General features: G+C 56.5%; 1 protein-coding gene across 6 annotated transcripts; it reads left to right on the top strand.

Moving 5' to 3' along the window:
* Nucleotides 1–417: 417 nt before the first annotated feature.
* PHRF1 (PHD and ring finger domains 1) lies at nucleotides 418–27,840 on the top strand. 6 transcript variants are annotated; one of them, XM_073217391.1, is made up of 19 exons: nucleotides 463–575; nucleotides 3,463–3,576; nucleotides 4,320–4,435; nucleotides 4,839–4,958; nucleotides 7,441–7,652; nucleotides 9,962–10,045; nucleotides 11,411–11,526; nucleotides 16,051–16,148; nucleotides 16,410–16,585; nucleotides 17,225–17,354; nucleotides 20,333–20,460; nucleotides 21,707–21,888; nucleotides 22,258–22,377; nucleotides 22,900–23,030; nucleotides 23,610–26,114; nucleotides 26,333–26,490; nucleotides 26,623–26,877; nucleotides 26,978–27,106; nucleotides 27,505–27,840. In XM_073217391.1, the coding sequence occupies exons 3-19, from the start codon at nucleotides 4,342–4,344 to the stop codon at nucleotides 27,646–27,648; spliced, it is 4,782 nt and encodes a 1,593-aa protein (XP_073073492.1). In that variant the 5' UTR covers nucleotides 463–575; nucleotides 3,463–3,576; nucleotides 4,320–4,341; the 3' UTR covers nucleotides 27,649–27,840. The 6 variants fall into 6 exon arrangements, with proteins under 6 accessions (XP_073073493.1, XP_073073492.1, XP_073073490.1 ...); XM_073217389.1 differs by having other exon boundaries at nucleotides 464–575; nucleotides 17,228–17,354; nucleotides 23,610–26,120; XM_073217390.1 differs by having other exon boundaries at nucleotides 464–575; nucleotides 22,261–22,377; nucleotides 23,610–26,120.

Genomic DNA, 27,840 nt, shown 5'->3' with positions numbered 1-27,840 from the left:
CGCCCTTAATCACGGTTTAGTTCACCCGTGAATGGAGGGCTCAAGGTTGCTGTCCCAGAAGCGCCGCAAGGCCGTCGCAGCCTTGTTCTCCGCGGCCGCGCGCGCACTACAGCATCTCGCGCTCGAGGGCGGGGCCCTGGCTGAGGACTGGTCCCAGGTGTGCCGGGAGTTCGCTCCCATTCGCCCTAGACGGCGGGCTAGTGTTGGGCTAAGCCATGTCCCAGGAGGGGGAGGACTGCCCGGAGCAGCCACAGCTGGGGCTTAAACACCACAAGTTATTCCAGGGATCTGGTCTTCCGGGGAGGCGACAGAGCATTAACCAATGTTTCCGACGCCTCGAGGCCTCGGGCTCCGGGGAGTGGCGCCTTCCTCCACTTTGGGACCTTCTTCCCCACCCTGATCCTGTGGTTCCATCCAATGGGCGGGGTTGGAGGGTCCCGGAAGCTGGTAATGTGCACTTCCGGGTCGAGGAGCGCGCGGCGGCGGCTGCGGCCTGTCCTAATCCTAGCTGTCCCTCGGGCGGCGGCGGCGGCGGCGAGCGCCCGGGAGCGGCAGGCGGGGCGCGAGGCTTCCGGGTACGTGCGGGGGCCGCGGCGGCCTCGGGATGCTTGCTTCTCCCGGTCCTCGCGGCCATTCCCAGGCGCCGCGCGCTTTGTCTGCCGCCTGCCGCGAGTGCGAGGCCTGCGCTGCGCCGCGGCCCGGACTGGGGGGCCGCGCGGTGGCTGGAGCCCAGATGACGGCGGCAGGGGCCCCGGGCGGGCGAGCGCAGGTACCCGCGCCGAGGCTGGGAGGCCCCTTGCCCCGCACACCGGCTTCCGGGATGGCCGCCTCTCTGTCCCCGACCGCAGGGAGCCCGCCTCGTCCTGAAGCGCTCCACCACTTGCGCGGTCGCTCTCGCCTCGCTAAGCGAGGCGTGACCCTTCGCTAACTCGTTTCCAGCTCCCGGTCATCGTTGTTTTCTTCGGTTCCGTCTACGTTCCCGCAGGCCTGAATGGTTGATTGGATGGTTTCCTGTCAACTCATGTAGTCTTCACAACAGTGCCTCAGGAGTAGATATTGTATTTCCTACTTTGCAGATGAACGTGTTGGAATCCAGAGACGTTAAGTAACTTGACAAGTGTCAGACAGCTACTGAGTGCAGCGCCCGGGCAGTGACTCCTGGTTCACTCTTTTCTGTAAAAAAGTTGGTTTACACCGTTGTCAGCTTTGGGGTTTATGTACTTTTCTTGTGTCTACAACAGCAGGATGCTCATAAATTAACAGGCCCTTGCTGTTTTGGTGAGCCACATTTTGTCCAGTGGTCACCTGGACAGAACCTGAGGCCAGGTGAGGTTTGACTTGAGACACAGCACACCTTTCTCTGTCTCTGGACTCCTTGGGGTTTTGTCTTCCAGGAAGAAAGTTGAGTCAGAATAACAGTAGCTGGAATCTTCCAATGTGCTCTTTGCACCAGGCTGGTGGCAAGGTCCCTACAGGGTGAGTCTGGATTAGTCCTCTCTGCAGCCCCCAGTGCGGACATTTGGTGGCTGCCTCTCCCCTAAAGAGAGCCTCCCGTTGGACGGCCGTGGTATCCTGACCATGTGAAGGAGGCATAATCACTTGTTCTCTGAATAAGAACCAGTACGAATGGCAGTACTACCCTTGATGAGCCCTATCTTTCTGATTCCGTTGCACTTTAGTTTCAGGGCCTCGTAGCCTCTGGCTGACGGGAGTGGAGAATGTTGACACTGGCCAGTGTGAGGTGTGGGGCAGTGCTCGCCTGGCACTGTTTCCAGGTGCCACAACAGAAGTTCTTTTGGTTCCTTAGTAATGAATGGTTGGAGTTGCTGTGTTTTTGGTCCCTGCATTCAAAAGAGGGAAATACTCCTTTTGGTTTAAGTTTTTCCCCTAATCCTCCCAAATCTGGAGGCTGAGCAGAAGAGCCACAGACAGAGCACTGCCAGCATTGTGACCAGCAGTTGGGAGGGGCAGTGGGCTCTCCTGCAGAGATGGCTTCCTGGCCTGTTGACTCGAACATCCAGGCAGAGGTGGGGATGGTGACTGGGCAGGCATGTCTGAGCTGAGGCTGCTGGTAGGGCCAGTAGGGGTCCCATTAGCCCAGCATTCCAACTGCTGTGCTCCTGACAGGGAAAGGGTGGTGGAGTGCCAACTGCGGGCTCCATTTGGTGTTGCACAGGTACTTGCTCTGGAAAGGTCTTTCGGAGACTACCTAGGTTCTTTTCCCGGGTGCTGCCAGAGTGACTTGCGTGATGATGCAGGCAGGCTGTGTAGGTGGAGCTTTCCTGCGGCCCTTGTAGAGGGGCATGAGGAGGCCTTCGGAGGTTTTCCTCATCAGCTTTGCTGGGGGTGCACAAGGCCTGTGGCTGAACCACACCGGTTCAGGGACTTAAGGAGCTGAGCCTCATTCCTGAGCTAGTATTTCTGGCAAGGCCCTGTGTTATGAACCCCATCACGGCCTCTGATCTCCAGCCCTCTGAGGCAGGCCCTTCCTCCTATGGGCTTCCCAGGCCACAATGCCTCAAGTAAGAAGCAAGAGGCTATTTGTTCATACCTTTGACCTTGTGCATGGGAAGCATATCACCAAGGAGAGGACTTGCACCTCAGGACTGTCCCCTCTGTGCCTGGAATCTGCTTGGCAGCATCCCGGTTTCTGTGTTTGGCTGTCTGCAATGTTCCTTGGAGGTTCGTGTGTGTGAGTGTGTGCCTCGCTCACAGGCTGTTGTTTCTCCAGGGCAGAAGTGGTGCTGTACCCAGTGGGGCAGGGCAGGTATTGTCATTCCAGGGTGACATGGTAGAGTCCAGTGTGGGAATGGTCACAGCTGTGGCCAAAGAGCCCTACAACCTCTTCCCTAAGTGCTGCAGCCATTGTACCCAGGGGAGAGGGGCTATCCTCCTGGACGGGCTGCACGTCTGTTAACCCACCAGTCTGTCCAGCAGAAGTCGTGGCCAGGACTCCAGGGGGACAGATGGGTTCCCTGCTGCATTGCTGAGTCACCGGGCAGTGGGGGAGCAGACCCTTAGTTAAGGGTGGGGCCATGCCTGCCATGGGCACAGAGGGCTGATAGTTCCACAAAGCCACCTCTCAGTTTACTGTTTCCAGGCAGGAGCAACGCATGACAGGTGACAGTCTCATCAAATTAACAGGCCCTTGCTGTTTTGGCAAACAGCATCCTAGAATCTGGTGCTTTGTAGGGGAAGTAAGCCGCCAGGGGTCTGAATCTGGCCTTGGCCGCTTCGGATTTATTCCCTGGGTGCGACTGCATGGTGGTGGTGATAGTCCCTCCCCATGTGCAGCTCCTGATGGTAGCACATGACCCATGGGAAGGAAGCCTGCTGTGGATCCAGGAGTGATCCTGGGCTTGCCTGGCTCCTGGGCTGCTTCCAGCCTAACTGCCTTCCCCGGATTCTTGCTTTGCCTCCTGTGCTCCCGTCTCTCATTTACCTCCTTTCCTCTGACCACAGAGACTGGACTTTAGAAGCATGGTGCCATGGGGGGGCTTTCTCCACTGTGTCTCATTGGGTCACCGCATGGCTCCCTGTGAGAGGTCTTTCCTCTGCAGGTCGCCTGGGAGTGAGGTGAGTAGCTCTAATGAGAAGGGAACCCTTATTTGGCAACCAAGATTGGAGGCCCTGGGGTGTGAGGAGGATTGGGTTTGGCTACATTTGTGGGGTCATTTGTCTAGATCTGCATTATCCTCACAGTAGGCAGGACAGGTGTCCCCGCATAGGAATCAGGAGCCAGGAGCACGTGGACATGGCAGCTGAGAGGCAGAACCTGACCTCTGCTCCCTGGGGCCTGTGCTGTTCCTGGGCAGTCACAGTGACTCAGCGGTGCCTGAGCATGCACCCTGTGGAGGGCTCAGGGTGAGGTCAGTGGAGCCTCAGCCACGGCTCTTGGCCTCCCACAGGTCAGGGGAGTGGAGGCTGTGCTGGATGACAGTGGCGTGCCAGGGGAGTGCAGGGAGAACCCTTTTGGTGCCTGCCCCCATTTCATCCTTCCCTGTCATTGGGATTCCTCAGGGTTATCTGGGCGTCACAGATGCCCAGTGGAGCAAATATGCCGCCAGTCTGAGACTAAATTAGGCTTGTAAACTGAGGTGTGGCTTTGTGCAGATAGGGTCCGAGGTCTGCCTGCATGCGTGTGTGCAGCACTGTGGGTGAGATGTCTCAAATGTGCTGTATCTCCTGGCTCAGCCTCCTTGTCCAGCAGGTGGACACATGTCACCAGGGATGTGTGACGTGTAGAGAATGACCATCAGTCTTTGGAGAGCTTTGCAGCCTGGGACAGTTGGGAATCACTTGATTCTGGTTTCTTTCAGAGCTGAACTCCAATGTCCAGCAATGGATGACGACAGCCTGGATGAGCCTGTGGACCAAAGCCCAGGGCCAGATGGACACCCGCGGCTCAGCCCTGCTGCCCTGGCTGGTGATGCTGGTGCGCTACCCTCCCACCTCTCCCACCTGGAAGAGGGGTGTCTTCCTGTGTTGCTTTTCAGCTTTCAGTCTCTTTAAAGATGATACTCTTTGCTTTTAAGTCGCAGAAGTGAGACTTCCTTTTTTTTTTTTTTTTTTGCTATCATTAATCTACAATTACATGAAGCTTTCTTTTGTTTTTAATGCAAGCAATACAAATGTAGATAGGACAGAGGGTGCCTCTGTGCCTGAAATCCTTCTCCCCACCCCTCCCTGTCCCTGGGGCCTCTCTGGCTGCCCCTGTGCATCTGCTTTTCCCTAGCCCAGCCCCACCTGTCTGTCCCTCTGGCCACCCTGGTGCATCTGTGAGCAGCTTTCATTGCTGCTGCCTCAGTGGTGAGCCTGGCCTGTGTTTACCCCTGTAGGTACAGAAGAAAGCAGTGACGGCCACAGCGGAAGCTCTGAGGATGACATGGGCAGCGAGCAGGATGACAGTGACTGTACCGAGGATGAAGATGGGGAGGGGGACCTGGCAGACGGATCTGGTGAGGCTTACTTAGAATGGGCTCCTTGCACCTGCTTGCCACGGCACAGATGTTAAACTGTCCTTAGTGACATTGTTGGATTTGGCCACAATGGCCAGCTGAGGGGTATGAAAGGTCGGGGAGAAAGTCCTTTGCAGGCAGGCCTTGTCTGTCAGTTTCCTGCAGTGAGTCCTCATCCTCTGGGATGGTGACTCACTTGAGTTGTGACCCTTTTCCTCAGTTCAGTTTGACAACACTGGCCTGCCTCTTCCCTGGTGGCAGCAGGAGGTTAGTGCCCAAGATCCAGAGAGCTTGCCCCCCAGGGTGAGCACGACATGACTGGCTTTCCTGGCAGAATGAGCAGAAGTGTCCCAGGGGACTCCTGCCCCCCAGCACCCCAGGAACAGGATTGTTAAGCACACATGAGGGTTGCTGTGGTGAGACCACCTGACTAGGACATTCGGCAGGTCGGTGGCTCCATCCTGTGCTGTTGTCCTTCCTCTGACCAGAGTCCCTGAGGACTAGCAAACATGTGAAGTGACTGAGGAATTCCCAGCATGTTTATGGTTAAACGTCTGTCCAGGGAACATTGCTGTGAAGGGCAGGCCGTGCGGCTGCACACTGGGTGTAGGGCTTCCCTCCCCAGCCTTCCAGCCACCCTGGGTGGTCCGCCCTGTCCCAGCCTCACTGCTCACCTTCCTGGAAGGTGTCCTGGGCCCCTACAGACAGGATGCCCAGGGTTGGAAGTTTCCTCACCCCTGCCTTATTTCTGAGAGGCATGGTCTGTTTATTGTAGTGTTTCAGGTTCTTGTGCTTATCATTGTTACAGCTCTCCAGAAAAGTAACCCCTCAGGTCTGGGCAGGCGCTCATGAAGGAACAGGGTAGACACTCAGTGCAGGTCTGCGAGTTCATATATGTTGGTGACACATTTTTCCAGTTAGAGCTCAAATTGTACAGGAGCATGAGAATCTGTACTGAGATTGCAGGTCACAAATGTGGCTCTTCTGCTTTCTTCCCAAGGTTGAGTAGGGGCATTGGGCTTACCCGCAGTGGGTCTCAGGCACAGGCACTTGGCTCGCCATGGCTGAAGGCAGGGGTCATCAGGTCCTGTCAGTTTGTCCCTCCAGAGGATCTGTGTGGGAGCTGGAGGGAGGGCAGAAGCCAGTTCAGCCAGGGTCCCTGCTGTCTGTGAGCTCACCACCTAGCAGCAAAGATGGGGGCATAAAGAAACAGCTGTGCTCCAGGTGACAGGTCCCAAGAGTATGTTTACGAGGGCATCGCAGGAAGGGGAGGGCTCCGTGGGCCTGAGCGGGCAAGGAGAAGCTTCCAGAGGAAGGCAACGGCCAGGAGCGGCTGGTCCCTGAGACGGGGTGCGGGCTTGGACCTGCCCTTCCTGATGGCGGCCCGCTGCTGCCCTCAGGGACTTCAGAGGTGCCGCTCTACAGAGAGGTCAGGTGGCCCTCGGACGGCAAGCTCTCTGCCTTCCCTTCAGGTACCGATTCTTCTGGGAGTGCGCAGGCGGGCTGGGCAACCCGGCCTCTGCCTCCTCCTGAGCGGGGCGCGGCCGGGCCGCCAGCCAGCACTCTGCTTCCTTCTTGCCAGCAGCCGGAATTCTGTGGACAACAGAATCCTTAGCCAAGTTTTAATAGTTTCCTCTTGCTTTGTAACAAGTCGCCACAGCATGGCTGCTCGGCTGGTGTGCTAGTTATCTCAGTGTTCACATGCGCCAGCAGTCCAGACATGGGTGTTGGGGTCCTCCCCCAGAATTCAGCCCCTTGGGGGCCGGGCCAGAGCCCCGCTCTCTGGCAGTGTGTGAGGCGGCTGCAGCCGTGCTCAGCAGTCCCCAGTAGCTGTTTGCTTTCTTCCACACCAGAGGAGCATGTCTCTCGGCAACCAGCCCGTCGAAATGGCTCCAGAGGGCCTGCCTGCCTGGGTTGAGCTCACTGGGGTACTTTCCCTTTGCTGAGTAGCAGCAGGGCCTCGGAAGGACCACTCTCTGATCTGCTCACATCCCTGTGAACTTGAATTCTGTTTAGTGGAGGTGGGGAGGGAGAGAAACAGGGCATGCGTGGACCCTACTTGTTGGGCTGAAAGCGCCCCCTTTCCTTTCCTTCTGGTCACAGCCCAGCCTCAAACCTCTCAGGAATGGATGTGGCCCGAGCGCCCGGCTTGGGTGCTCTCTGCATCCCAGAAGAGGAGAAGTGCCCTGTGAGGGAGGGCCCCTCCGGAAGCGGGTGGCCTGGTACCTCCGGGTTTTGAGACGCGTAGGGACATCAACAGTGTGGCGGCCGGCACTGTGCAGGCTTCAGCCCTAGTTCTGGCATCCGCTGGGGGCCTGGGACATGGGGGAGTGGGAGTGGACACCACCTGGCAGCGGGGCCCGGCGAGGCTCCCGGTGATGGTGGCAGCTGGCGCAGCCGCAGGAAAGCAGTGTGTCCCTCAGCGTGGGGCACGCCCGCTTACTGCCCCAGGTCACAGAGTTGGTGTCTCTTCCTCCTCAAGGTTCAGAAGATTCTGAAGGAGGAGGAGGAGATGGGGACACAGTGGCAGCAGAGGACGCTCAGGGGGAGCTGGAAGCCAATGGCACGTTTCATTCTGATGATGATTCTGAGAGCTGCCCAATTTGTCTCAATGCCTTCCGGGGTCAGGCCGTGGGGACACCGGAGGATTGTGCCCATTACTTCTGCCTGGACTGCATCGTGGAGTGGTCCAAGGTGAGGTGGCTTCTCTCTGGGCGCTCCCTCCCCCCGGGGAGCTCCTTTGTGTGCAAGGGGCCCAGCCTGTGGCCAGCACCTTGCTGGGTCTGCTGTGCTGCAGCAGTTGGAACCACAGGGTGGGTCCTGGCTTGGTCTTTGCTTCATTCTTTGCCGTCGGGTCTCAGGGTTGTTGGTGAAACTCCTGTGGGTTGATGTGCTCTTGGAGTGCCCTGGGGGACATCACTGCGACAGTCCTGAGTGACCTTGGGGCAATCCACAACCAGCAGAGTCAGCTGGGGGCATGTGTACTGGGGCCTGCTCAACAGGGTCATTCATCTCCTAGGTGAAGAAAGCATGACCTTCAACCCGGCAGTACTTCGTCATGGCAGTGAGAGTGGCCATCCTTAGAACACATGGGGGTGCTTGCCAGAGACATGCAGCAGCTCCAAAGCGAGCTTTAGAAGCAGGGCCCCTTTCCTCCTTTTTAAGGCCGTCATTGTGGGAATTTCAGACTGGTAGATAGCACAGGGGAGGGCCATGTGGCCCTGGGGTCTGTCACCATCTACAGGGTATTGCTCTGCCTCTCTGTTCCCTTTCCTGCTCGCCCAAATGAACCTTCAGAATGGGGACACTGTGAAGGTGACAGATGCCCACACTGTCCCCTTACCCAGCGAGACCAGTAGTAACAGCACAGCCTCTAACACCCAGCTCTGCTAGGGACTGTCTTCCCAAAGAGCTCGGAAGTGTCCATGTATGGTAGTGTGTTTGCACCAGGACCCAGGTGGTAGTCACACTGTCCACACTGCCGTGGGTCTGTGGTGTCATTGGAGGCATTTCTCTGCCTCTGACACTCGTGTGGTGGCGGGTCTGTAGCCCAGGTTTGATGCCATTAAAGGAGGAGCATGATGGTATTTACTGCCTGTCTTCCAATGTCATGTTGGGTTGCTAGAAGGAGAAAACACAGCATGCGCACCAGGCAGCAAAGGGCTGTTGCCAACAGTATGTTTATTGCTGTCACTATTTTACAAGTTAACTGTAGTTTTCAAGGTTTGACAAGATGGCTAGACACAAGCTTAGCAAAGGTTAAAAAAGTCCAGCATCCTTAGAAACAAATCATGAAGATGTGTGAGATGGCAGAGGTGCCTCCCTGAGTGATGGAAGGCCACTTTCTGAACAAGTACCACCGCCCTGGAGAGGTGGCAACGTAGTGTGGGTTCCTGTGCATCCTGCCTGGGGTGTTCAGTACACCCGCTTGTGAAATTCACACAGCAAAGAAGGAATGTCAGGGGCAGCCAAGCTGACCTTGAGCAGGGAAGAAGCTACTCACTGGGCATTAAGACTCACAAAACTAGCGGTTGCCCTCGGTCAGGCCCAGGGACAGATGCCAAGCCCAAAGTGGGCAAAGGGCCTGAAGTGGTGGTGGGCAGCGTGTCACGTTGAGGGCCGGCTCTCGAAGTGTGGGGGCAGATGGAGGGCCTGGCTCACACCACACCCAGTTGCCAGGGAAGCGGGACTGGAAGTTAAGGCAATACTCTGAAACCTTCCAGAAAAGCTCAGTTGACTGCCAAGGACAGGCACACAGACAAAGAGGAGGCTGATGGGGGCCTCTGCCATGGGAGCGGATACCACCATTCAGCACTGGAAGGAAGGCTCAGACATGGGGCAGGCGTGGGGCCCCCACTGCCCAGGTTGGTGGGCGCCATGTCCAGCCTCAAAGTTGGTTCCTGTTCCCTGTGAGCCAGCAAGAGAAGTGAGAGTCCATGCCACAGACCCTGCAATGTGTAGTCCCTCCCTAGACCACCCAAACTGGACATGGCAGTGGCCTGTGGGCCTGCATGGTGGAAAGCATGCTTCACAGCAGGGCCTGTGCCATGTGGGACACAGTGTGGCAGTGCTGCAGGGCTGTGAACTGTCAAAACTCACCAAAGGACGCTAAAATGACCACGTTTACAATGTGCCTGATGAAGGTGGTTTGAAACAGTGTGTATGTGTCAATGTGCTGTTACTAGAGGCAAGAGGAAAATGGTGGAGCTTCATCTGGTGAGTGTCCCGCTGCATAAAGAAGCCTCAGAGCTTACGAGGAAGCATTAGGCAGCCTCGCGGAGAAGCAGGAAGGGTGAGAACCCAGCCTACAGTGAGGCGCTGAGCCACAATGTGCCTCGAGGGCCTGCTTTTCTGCCCTCCTTCCCCAGTAGGAGGACAGTGTGACCCACGCTTGGCACACAAGCCGTTGGTAGTGCGTGACTCGGTAAAAGGGATTTGTGACTTCGGCAGTATTAGTCATGAACTCTGTTCTGTGGTTCTGATAACATTTTTCTTTCTTACAGAATGCCAATTCCTGTCCTGTTGATCGAACTGTATTCAAGTTTATTTGTATTCGAGCTCAGTTTGGTGGTAAAGTCTTGAAGAAGGTGAGTGCGGGTACTGTGGTAGAGAGGCAGCCCACCCTTGTCTTCACTACATTGGTCCCTGGCTCAGGAACTTGCTCTGGGAAGTCGGTTTGCCTTCTAGAAGCCCACCGAGATGCTGTGGGCGGCCGTGAACATGAAGCTGTGGCTGGAGGCGCAGCTCTGACCACCTGGCTCGTGGGCTGTCTGGGGAGCAGTTGGGGGAATCTAGTGGCACACCTGTCGCCTCTCTGACCTCTTCACTCCCACACACCCTTCCCCAGCCTCCAGCTTCCCCTCTTGAGTCAGGGCAGCGGGGAGAGGAAGGTCAGGGTGGAGCCTGTCCTCTAGGGATGGATTTCTGGATACACTGCTGTGAGGGCTGAGAACAAGAAGGCAATATTTTCCCTTGATTCCTTTGCTGATCTTAGGGACCCCACCCCGCTTTTGAGGGACAGTGTCACAGAGACTTAGAGGTGGCCTTGGGTCTTCTGAGTCCTGGAAGAGGCCGCCACCCCTCGGAGCTTCAGCCCTGCTCTTGCCCTTACCTGACTGCCTGGGCAGCAGACCCGCTGCAGCACAGCCCCGAGACAGCTGCGGTCCTGCTCTTCTGGGCCTCCTGGCAGCCTGAGGCCTCTGCAGTTGTGGGCCGCTTGCATGCAGGCCATCCTGGGGTGTCCAGGGGGAAATCTGGACAAGGGAGGTGTCGGGCAGAGTCCCTGGGACACAGCCCACGTGACACAGTTGAGCTGGCCCAGGTTGGGAGAAAGACCTGGGAGGAGCCCTGGCATGGGGCAGAGAGCGAGGCTCAGGCGTGTCACCTGGGGGTGACAGGCAGCCTCTCATGTGCAGAGAGCGTTCCTGGGCTGGGTGTGTGGGAAGACTGGCTAATCAAGCCTCCTTCTGCCCCTGAGAACATCTCTGGCGGGGGCTTTCAGTGTGTAGCTGTGACTCGGGGAGCAGCACCTGCTTGATAGGGTCATTTTTTGGCCGTCGTGTTTCCATGTTTTTGCCCGATTGTGTGGTGGTGGTGAAGAGAATGAAGGCCTGCTCCTTCAGTGCCGCTCCCCCGTCTCCGCGCTCCTGATGTCCCTGGAGTGCACACAGTGTGGATGGTCTCCTGCCATGGTGCTGTCTCCACCTCTTGCTCTGCTTTTGGGCCCTTCCATGGGTCTTGTTTTCTGTTGAGTCACTTTTTCCTCCAGGGTAACCACCCCGAAATAGTTGGAGAGCATAAAAGGCCCCATATGCATGACTCCACACCTCAGGACGTGGGTCTGAGTAAAGCTTTGGAGGCTGGTGGACCTCAGGATCAGCCACAGGTCCTGGCACGCTCACTCTGGTACTTGGGCTTTACCTGCCATGTGATGGGTGCTTGTCTGTATTCAGATTCCAGTGGAGAGCGCCAGAGCTGGAGAGGAGGAAGAGGACCCCACCTTCTGTGAGGTGTGCGGCAGGAGCAACAGGGAGGACCGCCTGCTCCTCTGTGACGGCTGTGACGCGGGGTGAGTGCGCAGTGCTGCCTGCCCTGTCCTAGGGCTGGCCGAGGTGGCGTCTCCTGGCAGGCCCCAGGGAAGCCAGCCCAAGCTGGCATTAACCATAGGCGCCCTCACGGTTGGCAGGCCTCAGCTGCTATTGCTGTTTATACCCTGCACTCATTCCCCAGAAAAGGCTTCCAGAGGTGCTCGTAGCACATCAGGACAAAAAGGAAAAACAAGGACACGAGAACCCAGGGGTGTGGGGCTGGCCCACAGGCTGGGGTGCAGGGGCTGCGTGCAGGCCTGCCCTTTCTGTGAGTCCAGGACTCCGGAGGGAGGAGGGGCGGGCTCCTGGGACAACTTCATGCTGCTGTGTGTCTCCCTGGGGCAGGCTTCCCAGCCAGACTGCCATGACCCCCGTGCACAGCTGGCCCAGCTCCTGGGGGCTTGTGTTCTCATGGTGCAGTGTTTTGTCTTTTCCCTGGCTGTGGCCTGGCCATGTCCTCTGTAGGCCTCCTTGGGGGTCCTGACGTCTGGAGACTGTGATGGGAAGGCTATGGAAGCTTTCCCTGGAGCACATACCCCAGCCAGTGGGGAAGGAACCCAGTGAGGCTGGCAGACCTAGACCCTTCTCTCAGGCAAAAAGCATTGGTGTTGGGGGTTGGCCCTGGGGGACCAGCCATGCGGGCACTTCTGGGGCAGATGGCCAGGCTTCAGAAAGGCGTTCTCTCACAGGACAGAGGGCCAGGTTGGCAGCTTAGGGCTTCAGAGCTCTACTCGTGGGCGGGGCTGCCCTGGGCCCTGGAAGGACAACTGACCAGATGATGCTGCCCAGAGACCACATGTGGCAGGAGGTGCCTCTGTAGCCCAGCGCCCAGCCCCCCGCTGTCCTGTGCCTTCTGGTGGCCTGGGGGTGGCTGCAGATTGGCACTGTCATGCAGCAAATCTAGTTTTTCCTTAGGCTTTTAAATTAAGCCTCAATTCTTAATTCTGCTAATTCTGTATATCAAGATTTGTTTAATTCTAGTAACCTAATAGTGACTCTGGGGGCTGCTTACAACTTCATTAAATTTTTTTAATGTTGTAAAGCACCTAAACTTAATACACTGATTTTCTTTTTATGTGCTTGAATTATTTAACAGATAAAGCAATTCAAGTACATGAAAGTCCTGGTGGATCTAAAACATTAATTATTAAAATTTATTTAGTGATACTTCTAAACGTGTTCACATTGTTAGTATTTGCGATCTGCTAAATTTTCTTAGTTAAGTCTTTCAACTTAAAAATTCTCAGTTGTAAAGTTAGTCCCATTACTCTTTCTGGAGCAGAATCACAGGGCGATCTACAGATGTATGAATGTGCCAGATTATTTCACTATTACATGAAACAAGGTACCAGTTATTTCTGATTTCTTTTTAAGCTTAAAATCTAATTTAAAGGCATTTATTCATGAAGTGAACACCTCAGGCCCTCGCCTTGCTGGGCTGCTCCACTAGGGGATCGGTTCTTGGTGGGCTGAGGCTGCCTGGCAGAGCAGTGCTCCGAGCCAGAGGTGCAGGGTCTTTGAGCAGGTGGGCTGCAGGTCTGTGGGTAGGTCGACAGCCAGTCTGCCGTCTGGAGTGACGGGTGAACCGGCCAGCTGGGCTGGGCGCCCCGCCGGAGGGCCTGGAGCTGCTGAGGAGGGAGAGCCACGCTTTGTCCTTGCAGGGTTCCCTGGGCTCTGCAGGGGTGGCCTTCTCAGGGAGTCTGCCTGGGGCTCTGGGGTGCTCCTGGTACTGCCTAGGCTTGCTTCCCTTCCCCCTGCACCCCTCCCATGGTTCTCAGGTCAGATCCCTGCCAGGGTCCAGGGAGGGAGGCAGGGGGGATGGTCTTGTCGATCCTGTCTCTGGGCCCTCGCCGTTTCCATACTGCGGACAGTGCGTGGTGGTTACGCTGGATTGAACCCAGCCCTGGGTCCTCAGGCAGTTTTAGCATGTGTCTGTGTTGGGTTTTGCGTGGCCTTTGGGCTGTCTGGTCTCGAGGTGAAGTTCAGGGAGTTCTGGCACAGATGGCCCATGCCAGCAGCGGCTTTTCCCAAACTGTTCCTTGAAGACTGGATAGAAGCTGCTGAAAAATAAACCATAGTTAGGCAACATTTCCATTTACTTGCAGCAAACAAAACTTTTCCCTTTTTTTTCTTTTTTTGAGGGGCATACACTAAAATACACAAATCTTTGTGCACAGCTTGATGAGTTTTAACCTATGTATGTACTCAGGTAGCCATCACCTTGATCAAGATGCCAAACATTCTCACTAATTTTTTTCCCCTCTTTACCTGTTTATCCTCCATGGTAACCACTAACCACGAGTCTCTTCTGTCTATGGGTCTATTTACAGTTTTGCTTATATGCTTTGTTTTTAAGATTACGCATATAAGTGAAATCATACGGTATTTGCTTTTTTCTGCCTGGCTTATTTCACTGAGCATAATAAATACCCTCTAGGTCCATCTGTGTTGTTGCAAATGGCAAGATTTCCTTTTTTATGACTGAATAATATTCCACTATATGTACCACATCTTCTCTATCCATTCACCTATTGATGGATTTGGTTGCTTCCAAATCTTGGCTATTGTAAATAATATGGCAGTAAACATAGGGGTGCATATGTCTTTTCAAATTGGGGATTTTGTTTTCTTCAGGTAAATTCCAAGGAGTGGAATTACTAGGTCAAAGGGTATTTCTATTTTTAGTTTTTTGAGGAACCTCTATACTGCTTTCCACAGTGACTGCAGCAGTTTACATTCCCACCAGGTTTCTCCACATCCTCACCAACGCCAGTTGTTTCTTGTCTTTTGGATGGTGGCCACTCTAACTGGTGTGAGGTGATACCTCATTGTGGTTTTAATTTGCATTTCCCTGATTAGCGACGTGGAGCATCTTTTCATGTGCCTGTTGACATCTGTATGTCTTCTTTGGAGAAATGTCTGCTCATGTCCTCTGCCCTTTTTTTAATTTTATTAATTTTATTAATTTTATTTTGGTATCATTAATCTACAATTACATGAGGAACATTATGTTTACTAGACTCCCCCCTTCACCAACTTCCATCCATGTTGTTGCAAATGGTAGGATCTGTTTTCTTCTTATGGCTGAATAATATTACATTGTGCATGTGGACCACATCTTCTTTATCCATTCATCTACTGATGGACACTTAGGTTGCTTCCATTTCTTGGCTATTGTAAACAGTGCTGCGATAAACATAGGGGTACGTCTGTCTTTTTCAAACTGGGCTGCTGTATTCTTAGGGTAAATTCTTAGAAGTGAAATTCCTGGGTCAAATGGTATTTCTATTTTGAGCTTTTTGAGGAACCTCCAAACTGCTTTCCACAATGGTTGAACTAATTTACATTCCCACCAGCAGTGTAGGAGGGTTCCCCTTTCTCCACAGCCTTGCCAGCATTTTATTGTTGTTGGTCTTTTGGATGGTGGCCATCCTTACTGGTGTGAGGTGACATCTCACTGTGGTTTTAATTTGCATTTCTCTGAGGACTAGCGATGTGGAGCATCTTTTCATGTGCCTGTTGGCCATCTGAATTTCTTCTTTGGAGAACTGTCTGTTTCAGCTCCTCTGCCCATTTTTTAATTGGATTATTTGTTATTTAGGTGTTGAGTTGTGTGGATTCTTCGTATGTTCGGGTGTTAGCCGCTTCTGGACATTTTGTCTGCAAACTCCTGCTCCCATATGGTGGCTGCCTTTTTGTTTTGGGGGTGGTTTCCTTTCCTGTGCAGCTTTTTCGTTTGATGTGATCCTGCTTGTTTATTTTTAAAAACAGAACTTTTTTTTTTTTCATTAGCTACTCAGACTGGATTGTGAAGTGTGAGGTGCTGACATTTGAAACTCTTGGGGCCACTGAGTGGCTGGGCAGGGGACACACTGATGTCACATTGCCAGAGAAGGTGGGTGCATGTCACCTGCCTCCATCAGCACAGGATGGAGCCTCTCTGGGTCATGTGCCTCTTTCATAGCTTGATTCCCCCACATAGTAGGTCTCCTGTGGAGTGTTTGGGGACCATTAGCCTTCTTTGGAGGGTGGAGATGTCCAGAAGCTTGCAGTGGAGGTTCGGTCACTCAGAATGCCAGTGGGAGGAGCCACAAGAAAGTCAGAACACAAGTGTCTCAAATTTGAAGTGTGGACCTCTGAGCGTCACCTATGTGTGACCTCTGATGTGGTATTTGTGCACTGGGCGGGACCCAGGGTGCAAACAGGATTGGGCTCTGGTGAGAGTTCTCCTGGCTCACAAGTGTGCTCGTAGCCGTCCTCCTGTCGGACACTGACCCATGAGTCAGGATCCCACCCCCATGGCCCCGAACCCTCGTTCCTCCCAGAAGCCTGGCTCCAGATGCAGCCACATTGAGGGTTAGGCCTTCAGCATGCAGGTTTGGATGTCAGGTCAGCCCACATCAGGGCACATGTGGTCTCTGGGCACTTGGATTCAGATACCTGCCCTGTGGCCCGCTGGGTTGAGGCTGGGACTTGGGTCTGACAGGCCCCCTTTTTCCCTGCAGGTACCACATGGACTGTTTGGAACCCCCTCTCCAGGAGGTGCCCGTGGACGAGTGGTTCTGTCCAGAGTGTGTTGCTCCGGGGGCCGCCCCTGCCATTGGTACTGCACTGCCCCCCTGCGGAACTTAGCCCTCCTTGCCCCGGGGAGGAGGCTCTGGCCAGAGGCTGGCTGGGAACACGTCTAGGGGTCTCCTATGGGGACAGCTTCCACTGCACTCCTGGGCAGGGCTGGCTGCTGGGCATGGGCTCAGGAGGCCCAGGCTTGGGTGGTCTACTGCCCGCTGTTGCTCTGAGTCCCCGCACTGGAGCGAGGCCTTGGTGGGTGGAGGGCACACCAGCCCAGGATTCTCTTTCTTCCAAGATGCCAGTTCTGTGAGTGAGGAGGAGGTCTCCCTGCTCTTGGCCGATGTGGTACCCACCACCAGCCGGTTTCGGCCTCACGTAGGAAGGACCCGGGCCATTGCCAGGACACGGCAGAGTGAGCGAGTGCGAGCCACTGTGAACCGGAACCGGATCTCCAGTGCCCAGAGGATCCAGGTGGGTGCGTGGCGCATACAGCAGAGGGGTGTGTGTGGCTGAGGGCAGCGGGGCCCTGCATCCAGGCCGCTTGCAGGGCCCAGGGCTGCGGGGCAGCTTCTTGCCTTCCAGGCCACAGTGCCCAGAGCTGCTGCCCAGCCTCGGGTTAGCTGTGCCTGTGGGTCTTGCTTTCATCCTCTCCTTATGGCTGCATTGAAGCAGGGGCAGTGTAATGCTGAATGGGAAGCTGGCTCCAAGCCCCGTCACAGACACCAGCCCCAGACCCCGTTTCTCAGAGCAGACCCTAGGGTCCCTCCTGAACTCACGCCTACACCCAGCGTCCCCATGGCCTGTTTCTGCCACCCGCTCTGCAGTGCAGCTCTGCTTTGCACCCACATAGTTGTCCTGGGCTTGCCCTGACCTTGCTGTTCAGGCCGCTGTCCAGACCTCACTCCCTTGAGCCGTCTTGTGGTGCTTGTGGGAAACTCCTACAGTCTGTCTGCTGGAGGCGTGAAGGTGAAGCCAGCTGGGCCTACTGCTGCCAGGCTCAGGGCATCCAGCTTCTGGGCTTTGCTGGGCGGGTGGGGTGTGTATGGGGCTCCATGGAGGGGCTGTGGTGGTACAACCACCCTCTGACCTCCAGCCGCCTGTGCTGTGTAGCAGGTCCCAAGGTACCTCTTATCTTCGCTGCTGGACGAGACCATTGAGGCTGTGGCCACTGGCCTGAGCACTGCTGTGTATCAGCGCCCCTTGACGCCTCGAGCCCCCACCAAACGGAAGAGGAAAACAGGTCAGCCTGGGTGTGGTGGTGCTGGCTGAGTGCTGGGGTGTGTCCCTGACAGCAGCAGATGGGTGCTGGCCCCCAGTGGCAGCTTTGCCCTGCACCGCACTGACGCCCCTTCAGTTTCTGCAGCCTGATTTTCTCAGGGCCCAAAATGCCACAGGGGAGCCCCTTCAGGCCAGGTGGGTCTGGGTCTGGGTCTGGTTTCTTCCTGAACATACCCCGGATTCACGCGGTCACCCTCTCCATGTACACTGGGGCAACGTGACACCCCCATTCTGCTGCACTTGGGGGATCTGGAAAAACGGGTGGCTGCTTCTCCCAGTGGACAGTTGAAGACCTGGCTGACTCCCAGTGGGGGGTGGAGTGCTAGCTGGTCTCTCTGGGCAGGCCTGCCAGTCCCCTCCCAGGCTAGTTTGAGTCACTGCATCCCAGGAGCTTCCCTTTTCCCTGGTGACTGATAGGTGCCCCCCACCAGCTTCCTCCCGCTGCACATGGTGCTGGCTTCCTCTCTGCCGCGGGAGCACTGCTGTAGGGAGGAGCTGATGTTCATGGAGTCCTTGTGGACTCAGGGTGCCTGTTTCATTCAGGGGCTATAATCTGCAGTCTTTATTGATAGTCTCCTTTACTGAGATGCGTGTACCACGTGTGTGCGCATCCACTCATGGGGTTCCAGGCTCAATGGCTAACTGCGCCCCACCCAGTCCTGCCCTTCCCGGGCAGTGCTACAGCGCCACCAGGTGGCCGGCTGACCTCATCACTATATGCGTGTTACCTGTCCTCGAACTTCAAAGGGTGTGACTTGACACCCTGAGTGTGCCCTAGCTTGTCGCTCAGCTCAGTGGCATTGATTCCGGTCCAAGCGGTCACGTATGGTCTGTTCTGTCTCATGTTGAGAATGTTCCATTGCAGTGCACCCCTTCTGCTTCCCAGCTCCCTGGCCTGACCTATGCTGTTTGGCGTTATTGTGATGGGCGTGGTGAGCATTCTCATGCAAGTCCCTCCCAGGCAGATGTTTTCATGTCTTGGGTAGATGGGGGCAGACGAGCTGAGTCACAGGGAATATGTGTTTAAGACACGTGCCATTTCATGCCCCACAGGCAACGTAAGGGTACAGGGGCTGCTCTGCATTCTCACCCACTCAGAATAGTCAGGAGCTTGTCCTCTGTGCCCTGGCACCGGGTCTCGTGGGCTGGGGGCTGGGGGACATGTCTGCTGAGCTCTGCATGTCCCTGTCAGTGCTGGCATGGCTGTTGCAGTGGGATGTGCAGAGTTGAAGATGTGTGACAGGCCTGCTGTGGCCTTGGACCCTCTTGGGAAGAACTGGTCCTTGGGGAGCATGGGATTCAGACCAGATCTGGGACCCGAGAGTCTCTGCTGGCTGCTGGCATGGGTTTTGAACTCTCATAGGGGACAGAGCTAGGAAATGCATCCTAAGGGCATGTGATTCGAGGGTCAGGTTCAGGATGATGGTTTTTGCTCTTGTGTCTGACACCTATGTCTCCTTTTCCACATGTGGAAATGCCACGTTTACATAACAACATGTGTACCCTTGTCATCGTTGCCCAGAGAGCTGTCTTTGTCCCCATGATGTGTAGAGGACAGAAGGGTCATGCTTTGTCCCTGTACCTGAGGTCAGGTGACTGAGAATAGCGCTCGTGGCTTTGGTTATGCCTCTTTGTTTCCTCTCCCCCCCCTTTTTTGCTTTTCTAGTGCATTTTTTACTCTTTCTTCCACAGACTTACGTCAAACCTGTGGAAGGGTGGGGGACACAGGTGGTGGCCCTCTCCCCTGGCTGGGGCCACTCCTTGCCGGGCTGCCTTGCCTCTGCCCCACCCCTGCTTCCCTCCCACATTATTCTGAAGCAAATCCTTCACGGCATCATCGTTTTATCCATAAATATTTTGCAGTATGTTCATAAACAAGGGAGTCTTTTCCACAATACCACTGGTACCCCAAAAAAATGAACAGAATTCCTTAACTCCTAGAAATAGCCATTCAGTGTGGAAGATTCTAATTGTGTTATAAATGTGATAGAATTTTTAAAAATGGCTTTTTTGAATTCAGAGCCAGGTAAGTTCCATGTTGTCTGGGGGCTGTGCCTGTGTGTCCCCCGCTCCCGTGGTTGTAGAGGGATGCCGGAGCCCCAGCCTGGCCAGCTGACCAGTCCCTGCCTCCAGGTTTTGGGTCTGTGTGTGCCTGGGGGAGGGCGTGCCTTCTGTGAGAGGAGTGGGCTCTGTTGGCCTCCCTGTTGGGATCTGAGCCATCAGGCCCTGGCCTCCCTGAGGGGCCTGTGGTGTGTGTGGTTGGAGTGGACTAGCACCGTGGTGTTCACATGAGTTCCTAGTTCAGTACAGCTACCAGTTAGGACTGTGGCATCATTCCAGGCTCGCGGATGCAGACACACCGGACATATTGGCAGCATACCTCAATCCCGTCTCTCCACCTTGGAATTCCCTTTCTCCCATGCTGAGGTTCCAGGGGATGCTGGAACATCACAGAATCAGGGTGCCTGTCCCCACTTAGCCCATGGCAGCACCTCACAGATGACTGCCTTGGACTGAACGCCGAGTGGTTTTGCAGCTTCCTCCCTGGGTTTCACTGGAGATGGACAGCGAAGTTACTGTTTTTGGGTCTCTTGGAGGGGTTCTTCTCTGTGGCTAGACCACCAAGTAGTGCAGAGCTGGGGTCATAGGCTTCATTTTACTGTTGATCATCAAGGCTCCTTTCAAACTTGATCTTGTTTTTCATAGTCATGGAGGGTATTTATTGGTTCTGAAAGTCAGATCTACAAATCAAAGACTCCAGAGTTACACTCTGCCTTGCCCTGTGCTGCCTTCCCTCTCTTTCCTCCAGGAGGGGCATTATTTTTATAGTTATGGTTTATCTTGTACAGCTGGTGGTCCGCACTCCAGGTCCTGCAGGTACGGCGTGTCCTCAGAGGCCTTGGCACACCATGAGACCTAGACTCAATGTCCTCTTTGTAGGAAGGCGGAAGAAAACTTTGGGAAGAAAGCAAGCGCAGCCCAAGTCATCCGTGAAGAGCAAGAGCACCCGGGCGAGGCCTCGGAGGCGCCAGGGCCGTGGGAAGAGGAGAGAGGGGAAGAAGAAAAAGGTATCTGCCGGGCCATGTGTGCCATGTTCATTCCTTTTTGTGGGTGGGTTGTGGGAGCCACACAAACGGCCTCTTTTCTGTATTTGCCTGGAGAGTCGATGATAAAAATGACCATTTCTACAGCATAGCTTGAAGGTGGGACTGAGGCAACGTGTTTTCCATGGTCCTTTGGAGCTGGACCTCCTGAGGGGTTGTGTGTAACTCCTGGAACCCAAGGGGTGGCCCTGGGGGTACAAAGGGGCTGCAGGCCTGGTTGTTTCTGCAGCCTGGCTGTGGCCTCCAGCCGGTCAGGGAGGTGAGTTGGTTGCTAGCGGGCCGGGAGTGAGCCAGCAGGTCAATTGAGAGAAATGCCAGCTACAGAGTGTCTCCCTGGCAAGTGGTCTGGGTGTGAGCAGGGCTGTCATGTCCTGTCCAAGTCTCCTCAGGCAGCTTGGGGACACGGTCCACTTGAGGCTGGCCCATTTGTCAGAGGCGCCTGTGCCTCCGTGGGGCCTTTTCTGAAGTGCTGTGTCCTCTCTCCTGCTGGGGCCGGGCATTGAAGACATGTAATGTGAAACACAAAGCTGGGTAGCAGCTGCCACTCAAGAGTGCTGCCTCCAAACGTGAATTTGCGCCCAAGATCATTACTGTGCCTAATTAATGTGAGTTCACCTAGTATAGAAAAATGGTTTTTAGTTTTAAATGGAATATTTGCACGTGGTTTATTTCATTCAAATGAAATTCCTCAAGTGAGTAGGCGCTAAAGCTGTGACCACAGGTGGGCGTCGGTAGGGACCTTTCCTTGCTGCTGTTTCTGCGCCATAGCCCTTGGCTCTTCCCTTCACACCCTCGACTGCGCCTGGCTCTGTGTTCTGGGCCCGAGTCCAAGCCGCAGGTGGCTGCTGTCCCCTCCCGGCCCCTCCAGAAGTTTTTCAGACACAGCTGTCATGTCACTCGCCAGTTGGATGGTTTAGTTTCCTCTTTGTAAATTTTTGCTCAAAACACATACCTGATAACTGCAACATGTAAGGCCCTGCGGCAGGCTTGTGAGCTTGCGGGTCGGAGATGTTTGGGACACACTTACTAATTCTGCGGTTAAGTAAAACCTCTTAAGACATTATGATTAATACACACAGAGACTTCTGGCTTTAGTTCAGCATTTACTTAGCCTGGTGTTTGATGTTGCTAACTGATATTTGAAATGGCATTTCTAGAACTTTTAGGTTTCAATCTTATTTGATCAGTTTTTCTTTGTTACTCGGTTCAGAAAGAAGTCACGGCTCGTTCTCGCATTGCGCGGACACTGGGCCTCCGGAGGCCAGCCCGTGGAGCCTGCATCCCATCAGTGTACAAGCCAGCAGACCCCTCCCTGGGGTTGATGCGTGCAGACATCGGAGCAGCCTCTCTGTCTCTGTTTGGAGACCCATATGAGCTGGACCCCTTTGACAGGTACCTTCAGGGAGTATGGTCCACATGGTACTATCGCAGGCATTTCTTCTTAGTGTGGACCCAGTACCCTCCCCCCTGGTGGGTGTGGCTAAGCCTCAGACAAGAGGGTAACTATTCCTTGCTCAGGGTCATCCTCACGCTCTTAGGTGGTGTATAGGCAACTGTACCATGCATGTGTGCCCCCACCCGACCCCTGCCCAGGCCAGGCAGCTGCCAACGCGAAGCTGCTGTGTGGGCCCTGTGTGCAGTATGGTCAGGAGTATGAGCAGTGCTTAGCCCGCCTGCTAGACACCACTGAGGAGGCCAGGGGTGTCTCCCTGGGTTTTGGTGTGGGGTCACCCACCCCCTTGGCCTGTGTCCTCCCTCCAGCAGTGAAGAGCTGTCTGCAAACCCTGCTTCCCCTCTGAGTACCAAGCGGAGGATTCTGTCCCGCTCAGCACTGCGTTCTCACCAGCCCGTGGCTAGGCCTGTTTCCATGGGGCCCCCCAGGTATGTCCTGGGACAGGGGGACAGTGGTTCTGGGGTCGGTGATGGGGCCACAGGCTTGCAGGGACCAGCCAGCCAGGTTCCATATAGGCCTACTGTTCTGCTGCCACCCAAGCATGGAGACCTGTCTTGGTGGGCCCTGCCCTTGGCCCTCCAATGATAAAGTGCCAGTCTGCCTGGCGTGAGCTGGCGTGAATAGCTCCAGCTTTGCATGCCCACCTCTGCCACAGAGCCCACCCCCAGGGGAGGCACCAGGCAGGGAAACAAGCTACTGTCTGGCACAGGCCATCCCTATCTGACTGGATCTTCTGACACCTTTAAAACCTGTACTGATGTCCGTCTGCCAGCTCTTGCCTTTTGGTGGCAGCTGGGGTTGGAAGATCAGGTGATTACACCCCCACTGTTGCTACTATAGAGCTGCTGGGTGGGCCTCACTCCTTCCCTTCAGGGATTCAGCATGGCAGCCAGGATGCAAGGGGCTGTGGGGTGTGGTGACAGCAGCGCCTGCCGGGTCTGTGCTCACAGGAGGAGCGTGCCTGCCACGGCGCCCGAGCCTGACCTTTTGGGGAGCATCCTGTCGGGCCAGAGCTTGCTGCTGATGGACAGTGCCAGCATCACCATTCACCGCGACGGCTCCCTCAGCGCCCGGAGGGCCGGTGAGGCTGTGGTGCCCTGTCTGCCAGCAGAGTGCCCTCGGGGATGCCCTCCCTGCCTCTGCACTCAGAGGAATTGAAACACGTTTTCCTCAAGAAGCAGTTGTGCGGCCTCTGGTCCACATTCCTCTGGGTGGCGGGTGGGTGTTGAGGTGCAATGTTAGGCATTAGCTTTGCTGCTGATTAAGACGATGGTAGAGCTTTCACCAGGCCACAGACCCTGTGCAGCCATAACATGGCTGGTATGTGTCCTCAGAGCCACAGGAACCAGTCTTCCCACAAATCTGGGCCCTGGCAGGTTTTCAGGGATGGACAGGGCAGGCTGTGCCAGTACAGTCTCTGCTGAACCAGGGGTGTCACAGAGTCACACGCCAAGGTGTGTGACTACACAGCAGAAAGGAAAGCTCCTCCAACCCCTTGACCAACCCGAAGCCTTGCCTGAGGGGGAGTGCATCTAACTCCAGGGAAAAACGGAGAATTTCAAACGTGCTTTTTGAAAGAGCCATTTTGGTGAGGGTTAGCGGTCGTTGAGCTCTTTAAAGGAGGAGTGCGGGGCTGATTGTGTTTGCCTCTGTCTTGTAGCACCTGTTTCTATCCAGCGAGGGGCTGCCTGTCCGTCCAGAGTGGGAGAAGGCCCTGGGTGCGGGGACCGCCTGCAGCTCAGAGCACAGCACCCAGGAGGCAGGTTGCAGAGCTGGGGGCCAGGATGCCAGGCCACCCACTCCTGCGTTCCCGGGCTCCCAGCGGGGGTGACTGTGCAGCTGGATTCCTCCGTGACCCCTCAGTCAGGGCAGTCTCAGAACACACCAGACGTGAGCAAGCCTGGCTTAAAACTAAGTGACAAGCCCCAATTTACTGGCGACAACAAGCATGCTCCACCTCTTAGATTGGCTTTGTCCCGGACTTCAGCTGGCCTCTGTGACGCCCCACTGAAGAGTGCTGTGCAAGGGCAGACCCCGGGACCAGCTCCCAGGAGGACCATCTCTGAGCTCCCCAGGATACCAAAGGTCAGATGGGATGGCAGCAATGCCCCAGCAGGCACAGCCCCCACCTGCGGGCAGTGTGTCGACATTCCCAGCTCCTGCATCAGCCGGTTGACGGGCAGGGAGGGGCCCGGGCAGCCCGGCCGCAGCACCCAGGCACAGGGTGAGCCCAGCAGTAGGGGCCCGCAGGAGCCTGGCATGCATGGGGCGGGCGGCACCCAGTCCACAGCCACGCCCGGGCCCTCTAGGGGGAAGGGCGTTAGCTCGACCTTCGAGAGCTTCCGGATCAACATTCCTGGGAACACGGCCCCTTCCAGTAAGATCTCCAACCCTGGCTTCTGTAACACGTTTCGGCCTGTGGACGCTAAGGTGCAAAGGAAGGAGAACCCCCCACCCCTCTTCTCCATCAGGAAGGCAAAGCAGCTCAAGAGTGAGATCTATGACCCCTTTGAGCCCACGGGTTCCGACTCCAGCTCTGCTGGCAGCAGCCCAGAGCATCTGGGCCCCAGTCCCCTGCCCTCTGAGATCACTCGCACCATCTCTGTCGACAGCCCAAAGGCCCCAGTGCTGCAGGCTGTGCGCTGTGTCACCTCCTACACAGTGGAAACTGGCTTTGGGATGGAGCCTGAGCTCTCTCGGGCACCTCCCTCCAGCATGCTCAAGCTCCGGGGCAAGAGGCCCACTGAGGGGGTCTCTGACACTGAGCCTGGGGGGGCCATTATGGGCCAAGGACCAGCTGTCTTGGTGCAGAGGCCGTCTCCGCCAGATCCCTGGGAGGACAAGGACCAGCTGCCCTGCAACACTTTCTTTGGCTCAGAGGAACGGACAGTGACCTGTGTGACCATGGCTGAGCCAGGCACTCCACCACCGGCCACACACCGCATCGTGGAGCTGCAGTCCTCGCCCTGCTTGCACTCAACGTCCAGCTCCCGTGGCGGGAAGACAGACAAGAGGAAGCGGGCTGCTGCTAGGGAGCACAGGAGGACCCGCTCCAGCTCCCGCTCCGGGGACAGGACCTCACAGTCCATGTCACCGCCGGCAGGAGAGGACCACTCCAAGAGGCAGCGGCTCAAGGCCAGGAGCCGGAGGTCCTCTAGCGACCACTCCAGTGGCCACGAGCGGGCCAGGCGGAAGAAGGCCAAGGATGGGGACAGGAGGAGGGAGAGGGGCTCTCGGGGCCGAGGCTGGCGGGGGTCCCGGTCCCGCTCATGCAGCTCCGGCAGCTCCTCCCATGAGACCCGTGGGAGCAGGAGGCGGAAGCAAAGGTGGTCGGGATCCAGGCCTTGGGATCGGGAGTGCTCACCCCCCAGCAGCCTGGAGCGGGCACGCAGGCACTGGCACCCAAGGGGGAGGAGCCCTGAGCGGCCTCGAGACCGGCGGGGCTCCCATGAGTCAAGGAAGCACAGGTCCCGGTCACCGAGCATGGAGCATAGGCCCCGGGAACACCAGCGGCCCCGCTCCCGGGAGAAGCAGCCACAGCCCCAGTCCCAGTCTCCAGAGAGGAGTGTGGCACCCCCACCTCCAGAGGAGCTGAGGCGAGACCTGGAGCCATCAGCCTCAGCAGGGGCCAGTGCCTCGCCAGCCGGGGCCATGGCTGAGCAGGCGGTTCTAGAGGTGCCAGCCACATGTCTGCCTGGGGACCTGGATGCTGGCGAGGATGGTGACTACAGTGAGGCAGGGCACATCTTTGAGGACTTCCTGGGTGACGCCGTCTTCATGCAGCTTGAGGACATGAGCTCCCCACCCTCCCCAGAGAGCACGGACTCCTCACCCGAGCGAGACTGCCTACCCACCCCCATTCTGCCCACTGCGGGCCAGCAGCAGGATCCTGGCCTGGCTGAGGCCACCATCAGGCAGGAGGCACCACTGAGCCACCAGGAAAACGCTACGCAGCCCCCACCCCAGGCAGAGGGCCCCTGTGAGGAGCCCTCACTCCAGCAGGCCATGAGGCCTGGCGTCCTGGGAGCCCAGGCTATAGATGGGGTGCCCCCGGAGAGGGAAGGTGACCCCTCCCCACCACCCCTGCTGCGGGCTAAAGCATTGGTGAAGAGAGTCACCTGGAACCTCCAGGATGCGGAGCACAGTGCGCCTTCGGGGGACAGAGGTCTACGTGAGTGCAGCACCCCTGTGGGCACTCCTGGGGCTGCCAGGGCGGCAAGGGTCTCCCTGGGCAGCATACCAGTGGTCAGGCTGTGGCACAGGGAGGTGACCCCTGGTCTGTGAGCCTTGCTGCTGGGATGCTCTTCTGGAATTTTCTAGCCAGAAAGCAGTCTTCTGGCTTGGGGTGGCCACAGCACCCACTTCCCCTGTGTTGGCCCTCAGGCACGCCACTTCACAGGCTGCAGAGCCCCCGGGAAGTGATCTGGGAAACAGAGGGTATGGGCTCCACACTGGCATTCCAGCATGCTGCCTTCTCCGAGACCCCACCGCCCAGTTTTGTACATCCAGAACCTGGCTTCCCAGATGCTGACCCCTCTCAGGTGGGTGCCTAGACTGGAGGGATGTGGCCTTGAGCCCAGGCCACATGGGCTGGGCTGGGGCCATGGTGCCACACCACTTTGCCAGGGCCCTTGTGCTTTGGGCTGGCACTCAGTGGCTGTGTTCTTTCCCAGGTTTATAGCCCTAGCTTGCCTCCCACCTCGGTTCTGCCCTCAAGCCTCCCACCCTACGCTCCTGTCAGCCAGCCCATGGTCCAGTTCATCTTACAGGGGAGCCTTCCCCGGGCGGCCTGTGGGTCGGTGCAGAGCCCAGCCCCAGTGCTCACCATGCTGACCACAGCCTCAGAGCCAGCTGGCCACACTGCCAGTAACTCAGAGGAACAGGTGGCTGTTCCCAGGCCAGCTGTGGAGAAGGCCAAGAACGAGGAGGTGAGCTGCAGAGTGAGCCGTGCTGCCCAGGGGCCCTCCCAGCTCTGCCCGGCTGTGCAGCCCCCCAGCAGCAGGCTCACGCACGTGCCTTGGGTCCTAGTACATGAAGAAGCTGCACATGCAGGAGCGGGCAGTGGAGGAGGTGAAGCTGGCCATCAAGCCCTTCTACCAGAAGAGGGAGGTGACCAAGGCCGAGTACAAAGACATCCTTCGCAAGGCCGTGCAAAAGGTGAGTGCGCCCCAACCCAGCTGTGGGTCTCACGGGCGGCCCATGCTGGCTCTCGTTGGCAAGGACTTTTAGGGGGTCTGCGAGCTCAGACCAGGTCAGGGGCAGTGATGTCACGTCCTGGCTGCAGCCTCAGGCCAGTCCTGTCCCCCTGTAGTGCACCTCCTAGACACTGAGGGGCTTAGTAAGCAACAGAGAAGCTCCTCACACACCCTGCTTACAGTGAGGGAGCAAGACTGGTTGCTGGGACAGCCTCAGGCCCCTGGGCTCAGGTCCTCTTCAGGGTGCTGTCTTCAGTGGGACCATTGGCAGCCCTGTTAGGGCCCTGTCCCTCTTGATGCGGGCCCCCAGGGCTTGGTCACTGAGAGGGACATCTGGGTGACTGTCGCTATCCCCTCCAGATCTGCCACAGCAAGAGCGGGGAGATCAACCCTGTGAAGGTGAACAACCTGGTGAAGGCCTACGTGGACAAGTACAGGCACATGCGCAGACACAGGAGGTCTGGTGCCGGGGAGGGGCCGCCCACTCAGGGTGCTGAGGGCTGAGGGCTGGATGCCTCTGAGGGGCGGGTGGCGGGACACTGGGGACCCACACTCCTCTCAGGGTTCCTGCGCCACACGTGGCCTGTGCACCTGTCCTACTCAGGTTAGAACTGGACTTTTTATATGTACGCTGTAGAAACACACACTTGCCATTGTGTTCTAATTTATCAAAAATGAATTATCTGTAGAAGCTTC

The sequence above is a fragment of the Manis javanica genome, chromosome 11 (assembly GCF_040802235.1).
Source record: "Manis javanica isolate MJ-LG chromosome 11, MJ_LKY, whole genome shotgun sequence".
NCBI lineage: Eukaryota > Metazoa > Chordata > Mammalia > Pholidota > Manidae > Manis > Manis javanica.
This window is presented reverse-complemented; position numbering and strand designations above follow the sequence as displayed.

Bases quoted from the DNA above. Each gene is read 5' to 3' on its own strand.
- PHRF1 (XM_073217392.1), top strand. From the start codon at position 418: ATGGGCGGGGTTGGAGGGTCCCGGAAGCTGGTAATGTGCACTTCCGGG. The intron at 576-4,319 runs GTACGTGCGGGG...GGTTTCTTTCAG, and splicing joins GCGGGGCGCGAGGCTTCCGG to AGCTGAACTCCAATGTCCAG. The intron at 10,046-11,410 runs GTGAGTGCGGGT...GTCTGTATTCAG, and splicing joins GTGGTAAAGTCTTGAAGAAG to ATTCCAGTGGAGAGCGCCAG.